At 41.9% G+C, this 12,505-nt stretch overlaps 1 protein-coding gene across 3 annotated transcripts; it reads right to left on the reverse strand.

Annotated features, from left to right (window-relative positions):
* Positions 1-4,310, reverse strand: hspb7 (heat shock protein family, member 7 (cardiovascular)). Of its 3 annotated transcripts, XM_071546599.1 has the most exons (4): positions 3,897-4,310; positions 2,804-2,814; positions 1,236-1,354; positions 1-592 (listed from the first exon to the last, which is right to left on the reverse strand). In XM_071546599.1, exons 1-4 carry the CDS (start codon positions 4,076-4,078, stop codon positions 413-415), a joined length of 492 nt encoding a protein of 163 aa, XP_071402700.1. In that variant the 5' UTR covers positions 4,079-4,310; the 3' UTR covers positions 1-412. The 3 variants fall into 3 exon arrangements, with proteins under 3 accessions (XP_071402700.1, XP_071402699.1, XP_071402698.1); XM_071546598.1 differs by lacking the exon at positions 2,804-2,814 and having other exon boundaries at positions 3,901-4,310; XM_071546597.1 differs by lacking the exon at positions 2,804-2,814 and having other exon boundaries at positions 1,236-1,360; positions 3,901-4,310.
* Between the last annotated feature and the right edge of the window lie 8,195 nt (positions 4,311-12,505).

Genomic DNA, 12,505 nt, shown 5'->3' on the forward strand with positions numbered 1-12,505 from the left:
TCAGAATTGAGTTGGATATTAATGGGCAGGGGTGCAGTCATTATGTATGTGAACTGATCAGTTAATTGCTGTGTGTGTGTGTGTGTGTGTGTGTGTGTCTAAGAGAGAGAAAGTGTGTGTCCCTGTGCATATGCATGTAAAAGCCTATATGTCTCACCCTGTTGCATATATAATGTGCATGTATGGCCTATTGCTGCTTTGTATGGTGACCTCAGAGTAGAAATGACCAGAAACACACATTGTTGCAGCCATATAAGAAAGACACAACATGTTTCATACAGCACAAGGCCAACACTCAGAGTGCAGAATGTCGAGAAGTGTCGGTGAAGACAGGAAATACAGGAAGTAGCATAGAAAACACAGGAAGTGAGGGAATGGGGGGGCTTGTGGCGGGGGAAGTCGGGTTCCCTCTTTAGATCTTGATCTCGGTGCGGAAGGTCTGTACGTGCTCGTGTTTGGCCGGGTGCCGGCGCGCCCGGACCGTCAGGGTCCCCTCGGCGCCCAGTGATGACGTCACCGAGGTGGGGTCCACATCCTCAGGTAGTTGGCACTTGTGGGTGAACGTGTTCATCACCGTACCGTCCTGGGCCAGCTGTCAGAGAGGGTATTATATGATAAAGGGCTTGATGTATTTGGACTAAAGTCAGAATTAGTGGATGCATAGATCAGAGACCCATACAGGAGGATTTTACTTCATTTAGTATTGAATTGTAAAACTGTCTACACTGTATGTGGTGTGGGGAGATGATAGTGGTGAGAGTGAAACCCATGGTGAGAATAGTCATTTTAAGACATTCTCTAATTGGGATAATTTCTTATGAATTAAATTATACTGAAATTTAACTATGGCTCATTTTGCTGGGGAACCCCTGGAACCCTTTGGAGCCCCCTCAAGGACCCCAGACCCCACTTTGAGAACCATTGGCCCAGACTGAACTGGGCTGGACAGATTCTGAACTTTGAATTTGAACACAGAAAATACAGATTTTTCTGAAGTATCCCTGTGTAAAAGTCTCAATTTTGACAAGAGAATGTTTAAAATCAGAGAAGAAGAACGTGTATCCATAAGACTACAGAATCCCAATTCATTCCAGCTTTGACAGAAAACAATCAGTGGATTCAATCTTTCATTGGTAAAATCAGGATTTCAGTCACAAGAAAGGGGGTGAGACCAAAGACACATTTCTAGCCTTGGTTGGACAGTTAAGTTGTATTCTATTCTGTCTTCTATTCACCTTTTCTGCACGGACTTCAATCTGGTTGTTGGAGGTGGTGACGATGACATCCTCAGGGGAGAAGTCTCGGACATCCACTGTGAACTGATACGAATCCCCCAGAGTCTTGATATTTCCAGCTGCACCTGAAACCACCACACAGATGAGGACAGATCTCAGACCAGAGGAGGAACCATTCACATACTGGCTAGTGAGGATTCATTCACTGATTCACTTGTGGGCTGGCAAAAATTTCAATACCTGCGAGTGTTACTTTATTTCAGATTGGTTACAATCTAGTTCCTGCCACACACAAGTTTTTGGGAGATTGGCCTTTTGGTCAACATAGACACCAAAATCATCCATGTGTCCCCAGTAGATCATGGCTCTGGTGCTCCATGCTAACACTTTAGTATATACTATGCTGATGAGAGTAGGCTCTATGCTAACACTTTAGCATACACTATGCTGATGATAGTAGGCAACTAGCATTATCCAAAGTCAGAAGACTGACCTTCTAGTAATAAGAGTTACAGCGGTTTTAATTTTATGGCCTGTAGATTCATTATTATTAGGTGTATTTTTGGAAGGATTTCATGTGAACAACCACATATTCATTAGCTGCGCAGTGATTTTTAGCTGTACGAATTCTCCCATCACCCACCACCTTCACCTCCTATGGAAACTTGTAGTTCAAAACAGGTTATTTTTACATCATATTCCATGTTAATTTTTACCAAACTTCAACACAAAACTGCCAGACTTGGCAGATTAAGATTAACTACCCTTCAGCTTTAGAGCTGCTACAAACTCTCATTTTCTCCCTTATGAGAAAATGCTAGTTACCTACTATCACTCAACATAGTGTATGCTAAAGTGTTAGCATGGAGCCTACTATCACTCAACATAGTGTATAAAGTGTTAGCATGGAGCCGACTGTCACTCAATATAGTTTATGCTAAAGTGTTAGCATGGAGCCGACTATCACTCAACATAGTTTATGCTAAAGTGTTAGCATGGAGCCTACTATCACTCAACATAGTGTATAAAGTGTTAGCATGGAGCCAACTGTCACTCAACATAGTGTATGCTAAAGTGTTAGCATGGAGCCTACTATCACTCAACATAGTGTATAAAGTCTTAGCATGGAGCCGACTGTCACTCAACATAGTGTATGCTAAAGTGTTAGCATGGAGCCATACTATCACTCAACACAGTGTATGCTAAAGTGTTAGCATGGAGCCGACTATCACTCAACACAGTTTATGCTAAAGTGTTAGCATGGAGCTGACTATCACTCAACACAGTTTATGCTAAAGTGTTAGCATGGAGCCATACTATCACTCAACATAGTTTATGCATAAGTGTTAGCATGGAGCTGAGGAGCCAATGATCTACTGGGGACAAATGGATGATTTTGGTGTCTATGTTCTCATCTCCCAAAAGCTTGCCCTATTCCTTTACAGTATTATATTTTCAGCAAGATAAACTACCAAGAATTTCTCTTTCTGCTTTCTTGTTACTTTTGTTATATGAAACCTTTATGCCTCCTTTATGTTACCTCACAACAAGATGAGATACAGTGAAACTTGAATGATCTCTATGGGGAAATTTGTAGCAGCAAATAGTAATAGGATACAGCGGAGAAAAATAGAATATAATATCCTTACACAATCCAATGTATTGTCTGGCCAGTGACAACTGGCAGTTATTAGCAGCTGAGCTCAGGAAAAAACGTGACAACATATGACTTAAGACGCATGCCACCAAACTGGAAATGACTGTGTGTGTGTGGCATGGACTCTTACTTAACATATGCAGAGTACTTTAGTTACATGACGTCATCCCCACTGTGTGTGCATGTGTGTACCCTGGTCACCGAGCAACCATCTGGTCATTCCTTATGCAGGCGTCATCGCAGTCATTCCCAATGTGTGAAGTCACACTGCTGGCCGTGAGTCCGGCATTCTTGTGTGCGTGTGTGTGTGTGTGTGTGTGTAGCTTTTCCTCGAGCTACACCCACCCTCCAGGTTCCTCTCCTATACACCTATGGGCATTCCAACCGTGACACCAAAATAATCCCTGCCCTCCTGACACGTGGAGGTGCATGGACTCTGTGTCCTATCGAAGGTTCAGGTGTCACACATGTACGCATTCACACATTTGTGTGCATCAATAGTGAACCTGCGGAATGCTTCACACCAGCTCAACACATTACTGAGCTACAGGATGAGCACTATAAAGTGAAATGTCTGCTGATCTTTATATAACTCAATATGTCTAAAAAACGCACATGTCTAAAAAAACAAGAGAAAGCAGAAAACAGTACCTTGATTTCCAGCCTCACCATACCTTTTCCACCTTTTTCACACTATTGTTACCCCATCAAAGCGCATCTTGTTTACATTCCTGCTCACACACACACTTGCCTTTTATATACTCACGTCTGCCTAGCTGAAATCTTTAATTTTCATAGTAGTTGAATGACAAATCTACTGTTTAAGCAAATTTGTCACTTCAAACTACAGTTTCTACAGTTTTATCACCACTTTATGGACAAAAGTGTCACCCTGAACCGGAATCGCTGCCAAGCAGAGACATCCAGTCAAAGCTGTCACTTCAATCTGCAGCATCTGTCAATTTTATCACCACTTTATGTCCCAAAAAAAATGTGCCGCTGACTTACTGGGGAATCCCAAGGCATCGCTCCCGGGCCTCATGAAGGAGCCGAAATCCTCAGCGAACAGTCCGCGGCTCTTCTCCATGTATGGGTTACCGGAGGAGGATGAGGACGAGGACGAGGACGAGGACGTCTGGTGGAAACTGCGCTCCGATCGGTAGGCAGAAGAGTTGCTCAGACTCATGGATGGCCCGAGAGCGCCGGGTAAAAGGTGGGAAGGCAGAGGAGGAGAGTGAAAGGAGAGACGAGGGGAGGAAGAGAGGGAGGCGGAGGGATACGGTCTCAGTTTAGTTTACAGTGAGGCTTAGCTGTAGAAGTAATGGCTCCGACCTCTTTGTTCACCCTCTTCTTTCCCCTAAGTGTGTTTGGTTATGCCTGGTGATGTGAGATGCTTTCCCTATTACCTAGTCCCACTGACTTCTCTATGTGTGTGTGTCTGCAGCCACTCACCCACTGCTCTTATATATTGTAGTGTGTGTGTGTGTGTGTGTGTGTGTGTGTGTGAGTGTGTTGTTGGTGGGCATGTGTGCGCACAGCTCATTGCATTTGGGAAAGGGTAATAGTGAGCTATATTTATCACCAGACACATACAGAGAGAGAGAGAGAGAGCGAGAGAGAGAGAGAGAGAGAGGGTCTGTGGTCGGAAAAGTTCTGGCCGATGAAGGGCTTGAGGTTAAGAGAGGGAGAGAGAGAGAGAGAGGGGATTTGATAGAGAGAGGTAGAGAAAGAAGGGGTGGAGGGGGGGTTAACAGTTGTCATTCCAGACACACCAGCCCTGAAATAGCTTTCCTCTCTTCTCTTTAATTCCCCCTAACGCTCCATCTCTCCCTCTGTTTTCCCTCCTTTCCTTTCTTAACGTTCGCCGCTATGCCTTCACGCTGAAATCGAATCCTCTGCGATTAAACGACATCACGTACGATATTTTTCTCAGCATTGCAATGAAAATCCATACGTTGTACGGTTAATTCGCGAGAGCGGCGTGTTTTAAGGGCCCCGTTTTCGACTGAAATCCCAATTGAATTTGTCTGTTTATTCAGTTATTGAATTCGATCCAGGCGCTTTTGTAGGACATTTTAAATCACAACAGCGAGACCGAACAATTGGCTGGAAAATGCAGTTTGATCAAGACGGGAGAGTGGATCGCAAAGTGAAAGAAGGAATGCTACTTCTTATCTAAGGGGATAAGTCGAGGGCACAACAAAGATGGAAAGAATGTGCTTGAAAACAAAGCCGTCAGTGGGAGCAGTGTGGCCGGACTAGGGGACTTAGTGACATTGCTTTGAGAGGATATTGTGGCTATTAATATCTGTAAAGGGAACACAACACATCATGATTAGAAAACACTCACCGGTCTCCTCTTTAGTCGGTGTTGCTGACAACTAATCCAATCAAATCCATGTATGGACTCGGTCAGTATCTATCCATTACAAAATTAGGAAATTGACTTGTTCTTTTTTTAAATGGCAGTTGTCAATCAAAAGAGTAGGTTTCCTATCAATTACAGACACCACAACCTCAATCCCATACACAATGTATAGACCTGTGGTTCTCAACCTTTTTCATATCAAGGACCCCTAATTTAGTCCACATTAGGGCCACAGACCCCTATTTGATGAGATTTTGTCTCTTGGATATTTTTTATTGTCAGATATGATTTTGTCCACAATTCCATGGCTATCTGTACTGTAGGTAGAGAGATAACAGTGAAACTATGATCAAAACAGTCATTCTAAAATGACAAAATAATGAAGTTTAACAATTCATCAATTTGCTGGGGACCCCCTGGAATGCCCTCAAGGACCCCTGGTGGTCCCCGGACCCCACGTTGAGAACCACTGGTATAGACGTCCACTATCTGCACTCACAGAACCTGCAATCTGAATTCAGTGCAGTCCACTCTTTATATAAGAACACCCTGCGGTTTCTATCATTTCCTTTGAAGCCACGTATAAAAGGATGCCCAATTTTATAACTGACAGCACACAGGGTACACGTGCTTCCAGTCCTATCAGTGTAAACCTCCAAGCTCCCCGCTGCTGGTCTAAATCCAGCCCAGCAACTCACCACCTGCCTGCCAAGGAGCACAGAGGACCCCCCCCCCTCTCCCCTCCCCTCCCCTCCCCCAGTAACAGTAGGGTTAGACTGATGCAGTGGGTCGCTATTGGCCTTTCATTAAAAAATTGGATTATCGACCAGCCAGTGATGGAGGTTCCTCCCTGTAGTTTTTATTATGATTAAAGCCAGTCGTCTGAAAGAGCTGCTGACCCTAAAATAATTTCATCAGTCTGTGTTTCAGTGGAGAGTGTTAGTGTCCCTTGATTGTCTAAATGTTGTTGCATTGGCTTTTCCACCCTGACAAGAACACAATTATACTACATACTGAATATTTGAATTTTTATTTTTGTTTTGGCATGATGAAACTGCATTTTGAGAGCATCTCGCTTCCTTAATGTGATGTATTTCCTGTCGAAACAGGATGTTGGGGTCGGGAAATAATGCACAGAGGGATCATTCAAAAGTGTAAACCAATGATGGGATGTCAGAGGGGCAGAGGGGCGGGATTTAACGTCTATTTTGCTACTGTCTTCTGCTGATTTATAACACGCATGGCTCTGTTGAATACCCAATTCTGATTGGCCAATGAAGGTGTTCGGAGGTCTGTTATTTCATATTAGGGACTGCATTTTCACCTCTGAACATATCAGAGGCAGTCCCTTATATTTCATATAAGGGACTGCTTTTTCACCTCTGATCATATCAGAGGTGAAAGTCAAGAAGGCTGGTCCATTTTGTTGATTTCTAATCAAATTTTTGTTCTTTTATATGAATATTATCTTTTTATCTGTCTTTTATCTGCCTTCTATTGATGTAAAGCACTATGAGCTGCATGTTGTGTATGAAAAGTGCTATACAAATAAAGGTTATTTATTAATTATTAATTAAGGTTATTATTATTATCAAATTAACTAACTACGCCTTGTCGCAAAATTAAATTAATCTTTGGTTACTGCAGACAAACACACGGTTAACCAAGGTCAGAAACATGAAAGATTTTTGCTTTGATTTTATTTATTTATTTATATATGAATACATTTATTTGGAGAACATGAAACTTTTGATTGCTGGTTAGAGGTTGAAGAGCAATCTTACAGTTCTGCTACAAGCACACAGCCCACTGAATGCCCACTGTCATGAGAAGATACTCACAGTACTGGACACACTGTTTGATTGACAGGTGATCTCTGGGAAGTGCAGTACAGAAACACCACAGCAATGAGCGCCGAGCACCAATCAAAAACACGAGAAACTCAATAAGGATTGCCACTTTAAATAAATAAATGTAATTAAATGCTAATAATAATGTAAGGGAATTAGGGGGCAGGACAGGAATAGTTGAATTATAAGAACAGCAACAGAGAGGGAGGAACAAACTGTAAAAGTGAATCTGATCCAGTTGTCGGTAATCACTGTTGTCTCACCAGTGACATTGAGTCACCCCAGTGTGTGTGTGTGTGTGTGTGTGGGTGGGGGTGAAATGTGGGGTGGGTGAGGGGGTGGGGGGGTGGGGGTTGTGTTTGTCTCAGCTGCTGTGTGTTACATAATGTTGCCAGACAGAGGGGCAAATCGCACCATGATGGGGCTGAGACTGAGTTGGAAGGTCAATTTATTTTTATAAGTAGATTCATGTTTACAAATTGCTTTTTATGTAAATATGTTTTTATAGGAATTCATGATTGGTCCACCACCAATATTGTGAGCTGAAGACACCTCCATTCACTGACCCTCATATGGAAGTCCTCCTATGAAAAGTGGTACTTCTCCACAGCAAAAAAAATATTTTGGTCTATTTTGAAAGGTTTATGCATTTCAATTGTGTGGCAAATTAGTGTAAAATGGGATTAAGTTATTCTCTAAGTATTTTTGTTTATGAAATTGCAGTAACTGAATTATGATTTCATGACATTGACCAAAATAGAACAAAAATAAATTGAATAAATTTAAATTTCTGCAATTTCTGCTCATATGGCCGAGGCATTTAAAATGTACTGTGTTTTATTAGTGTTGAAATGACATTCCCATCAAACTGAAAGAACTACTGTTTACATAAACAGTCAGACACTGAAACAATTACTTAACTTTATCTGTTTGAATGTAGTTGATATTGAACCCAGCAAATTTGTGCTGACTTTATTTATTTTATTGTTTTGTATTTAATTGAAACTATTTATTTGGTTAAAACCAACTTAATGTTTTCTCTTAATACTAAGAGGATCAGTGTTCATTTTTTGGAGCATAACATATACACAAATATGACAAATGAGACCTGGGTAACATAATTATATCTCTTATATCTATTTCGGGGGGGCCTGATGGTGGCGCTATAATTAAAGGTCAAAAATAAAAAGTTTAAAGAGGTGTATCTACCACACTGTTTGTTTGATTTACATGAAACTTGGTACACATGTCCAGCTGACCCTCAAGGTCCGCCTGGAAAATGTTTGAGATATTTTGAATTATTTGAAAAACACATTTTTAACATCTCGTCCTACACCGTTTGACCGATTACCACCAAATTGGTCAGTAGCATCTATGGTCCTACGCTCTGTAAAAATTTTTAATAGATTGTTGATATCTACTGTAGTTTTGAAGATATTAACCTTAAAATTGTGAAGGAGGCGTGGTCTATAAGCTAAATTGTTATAACTTTGTGATAGATGGTCCAATCATCATGAAACTTAGAAAACATGTTCAGATATAATGAATGAACATATGTGCAAAGCCATTCAAATATTGACCAATAGGGGGCACCACAAAGGCCAGAAAACTGTACCTCCTAATCCAATAGGTGAAATTGCACGAAATTCGCTACAAATCTGAAGTTTGGTGTCATTAGTGAAAGTGGGCGTGGCCTATGACATTTTGGCTTATAACTCAAACAGAATTTCACCAATCGGTATGAAACTTGGCAATCATGTTCCAACCTTTATGGGAGCATGCACACCAATTTCCATACAGATCCAACCAGATTTTGCCCAACAGCAGCATTTTGAGTGTACAGCTAAACACATAAAGCAAATACAAAGTTGGATATTGACACCTTTTAACTTGCTGTTACATTCTTCAGTATCAGAACTTGATAGCTTGGGGCCTGATGGCTCAACAGCCTAATATGACAAAACTGACAGTAATCTTAATGCAAACTTCCACGTTTCAGCTCTGGCTGTTGTACTGGCATGAACCCAGCCACTGCCGCCTGTCCATTTTCGTGGATTGACTGTTGCTGAACTATGGAGGTGCAAACATCATGCTGAGGACAGGTTTCACTAACATGGATAAACCTTAGTCCTAGGCATTGGTGAGCTGCATGGAAAAAAAATCCTTTACTTTCTTTGGACTTAAGGCATGCATATAAAATCCCTAAGATTCCCTACATACTGTATATTGGTTAATGAATTACTAAAAATTATAATACAATTATAAGGGTACAAAATCAAAACAAATAGCACTCAGAGAGACGCTACACTCGCATTGCTTGCATGTAATGTAATTTAAAGGTTATGAAGGAAGGTGTCACACATGGCAATCATGTTTTACAAGGTGGAAAGGGATTATAGTGGAAGTCGTGAATGGTTTTGTACTGTAAGTCTAGCCCAAGGGATGCTAGATGGTGCTAAAGCTAATGCTAGCTTGCTGAAGCTAATGCTAAAGCTAATGCTAGCTCGCTGATGACATTGATTCTACGCTGCTGTATAGGGCAACGTAGGCTACACTCCCAATACCCACCAAGTCAAAACACAGGATTAACATCTTTTTTTCTTGATCATCATAATTGCCCAGACATGTATTTTCCCTGGTCATCTCTGCCTGAACAGTTGAACCAAAACAGGATCTGTCTGTCATAAATTTGCTGAATTCTACTCCCAGTGACTCAACAATAAGTCCATTCCATCTCACAGAAACTTTCTCCCTGAACACCCTCAGTTCATTTCAGCCACCAGTATCAACTGTGTTTGAGTGCTTTTACATCTCTTTTGTAGTTGTGAGTTTGGTAGTTGGTTTTATTGTGTCGTCGTTTCTGCACTGTTGATTTGTCATCCAGTAACAAAACATCAATGGACTGGATTGAAGGAGAAAGGGTCATCTATAGACCCATCAAGGTATGTGAGCATTGTTTATTCCAGTTAAATTGTAAAGATTTTGAGCTGTAATTAAATGTAGCATAAGAGGCTTTTGAGTGACATTATCGCATTTCCTTCAAAGGCATTGTTCAGTGTACCGGTGTACAGAGACACTGTACAGCTCTGCTGGGAGTGGAAGTACTATGAAGTACAAGTAAGAACCACTTTTGTTTCAGGCCTGCACGAAATAAAACACCTGACAAATTCTGGTAAATTGTCTCCTATGATTATACGTGAGAACATCTGATGTTTTCTATTGTCTTGTAGAAAAAAATGATGGTGCAGTTTTTGAGGCTTCAGCATCAAAAGCAGGTCCCATCTGAGCTGACAGCTGAGGACATGACCGATTGGCTGGTGGCGCAGGGCAAGACATCTCTCAGGGAGCAGTGAGACAGTCCACCACTCAATCTGTCATCAACTCTGCTCATGTTAAAGGAATAGTTCACCCAAAAATGAAAATTCAGTCATTATCTACTCACCCCCATGCCAGTAGTAGTTTGATGTCCACTTTAGTCTCTGTTCTGTATGTATTCTGCACAGTGTAATACATGCAGCGTTTATAGTTAAAAATGGCACTAACCCTTTTCATTATTATTATGACATCAAACATTAATATGGGTGCTCACTTACTGAATTTGACAATTAAATACAAAGTAATTACTTTAAAACAGTATTTCTATTTTAAAATCTTGCGCTTTTATTTTTAAGGCTAAACGGCCAAACCTGAAGTCTTGTTTCTGCTAATTCAAGCTAGTCTTACCTATCGAGGCCAGCACACACGTGATGTATTTTGAAATAACAGCTAGAGTGGCAATTTCAGCTAAATAATGGTGTAAATGTCAGTCTTTTGAAGTCACTTTGGGATATTTTGGCTTTAAGAGACTTGGATTATGCTGTAGGAGCTGCATGGAGCCATTTTATGGTTATTTTCCGTTTTTTTTTTTCTGTTGTATGGACTAACAAACTTTATTTTTTATTATTTTCTACTGGCATGGGGGTGAGTAGATAATGATAGAATTTCAATTTTTGGGTGAACTATTCCTTTAAGCTAGTCTGTTACTAATGAGAAGAAAATAGAGCAACAGTTAAGATGAACCTTCTTTTTTCTTTCCATTTGTAGATTGTGGAGGTTTGATCTTGAGAGTTTTGATCCAAGTGTCCAGCCTCTCCTCACGCTGGTAAGACCAAGATCATGAAAAGACTCAGTTTGGAATAAATGATCACATAACACTAGATTGATCCTATAAATATGTCAAATCTTAATGGTGCCTCCCATTTCTTGTTTCAGATGTGGGAGGTGAACATCAGCATGAAAATGATGGTCATTGAGTTTTTAGCCCGAATCGTGCTGAACTCATCTGAAGCAAACAGTCCTTGTTTTCAGTAAGTCACAGTTATGAGATAAGATGAAACTTGAATGATTTCCGTGGGGAAATTGTGTCTTTTCAGAAAATGTGTATTTCAACTCATTTTGAGCGACTCTCATCGACAGAGACCCTCAGATCATCCGTCTGGCTGACAAAGCCATCAGGAGCCTGATGGAGAAGCAGCAGCCCAGCTCCAGCCTCCTCGGCCTCCAGGAGGTGGTGATGCTGGTTGTGCCTAAAGTGCTGCAGGGCTTCTGGATTAATGCGGCGATCCTCTTATCCGTACCCCCGCTGCAGCTCAGCGACCTGGCCGTCGGACTCACGAAGGCCGTTGAGGATAAGCTCTCCACCTCTCTGACCTCCACGGACCGTCAGGCCGCCTTCTCCCGCTCCATCCGGGATGAGAAGGTCCTTACTATCCAGAACAAGGTCAGAGAGAAGTACACTCCAGACGTCCTGCTGGAGAAGCTGAGGAGCTTTGAGCCAGAGCTGCTGACCAGGATCGTTGACGTCACAGTGGGGGAAATCTGTGTGATGTTCGAGCCACAGAAACAAGTGCTGACCACCAAAGAGGTAAGAAGACCTGCGCAGATGTATGATCGAGTAGCTGGATAAGATACTGTATAATAAAAAAGAAATTCAAATGGCTTCCTTCCCTCTTTAGGTGGAACTAGATGATTCCACCCAGCCAGCTGTACTGGATGGAGCCGTGAACTCCACCCCCCTTGATGGAGATTTAAGTGAAGAGCCCAGCCTGAAAGAGGACACAACACCAAGCCCAGAAATGGACTCTGCTGTTGGTTCAGCTGCTCTGGTTCCTCTGATTCTCCCTACTGATGCTCCTGTGGTTCCTGTGAGCCTCCAAACTGAAGCCCCTGTGGTTCCTCTGAGCCTCGCTACTGAAGCTCCTCTGGTTCCTCTGAGCCTCCCTACTGAAGCTCCTGTGGTTTTTCTGACCCTCCCTACTGAAGCCCCTGTGGTTCCTCTGAGCCTCGCTACTGAAGCTCATCTGGTTCCTCTGAGCCTCCCTACTGAAGCTCCTCTGGTTCCTCTGAGCCTTCTTAC

This window comes from Centroberyx affinis, unplaced genomic scaffold, assembly GCF_046629955.1.
Source record: "Centroberyx affinis isolate AG114_WGS23_722 - 3 ecotype Tasmania unplaced genomic scaffold, CSIRO-AGI_Caff_v1 ptg005345l_1, whole genome shotgun sequence".
In the NCBI taxonomy this organism is placed as follows: domain Eukaryota; kingdom Metazoa; phylum Chordata; class Actinopteri; order Beryciformes; family Berycidae; genus Centroberyx; species Centroberyx affinis.

Coding starts and splice junctions, on each gene's coding strand:
- hspb7 (XM_071546599.1), bottom strand. CDS start 4,078: ATGAGTCTGAGCAACTCTTCTGCCTACCGATCGGAGCGCAGTTTCCAC. Junction 593..1,235: donor TTGAAGTCCGTGCAGAAAAG/GTGAATAGAAGA, acceptor CCTCTCTGACAG/CTGGCCCAGGACGGTACGGT.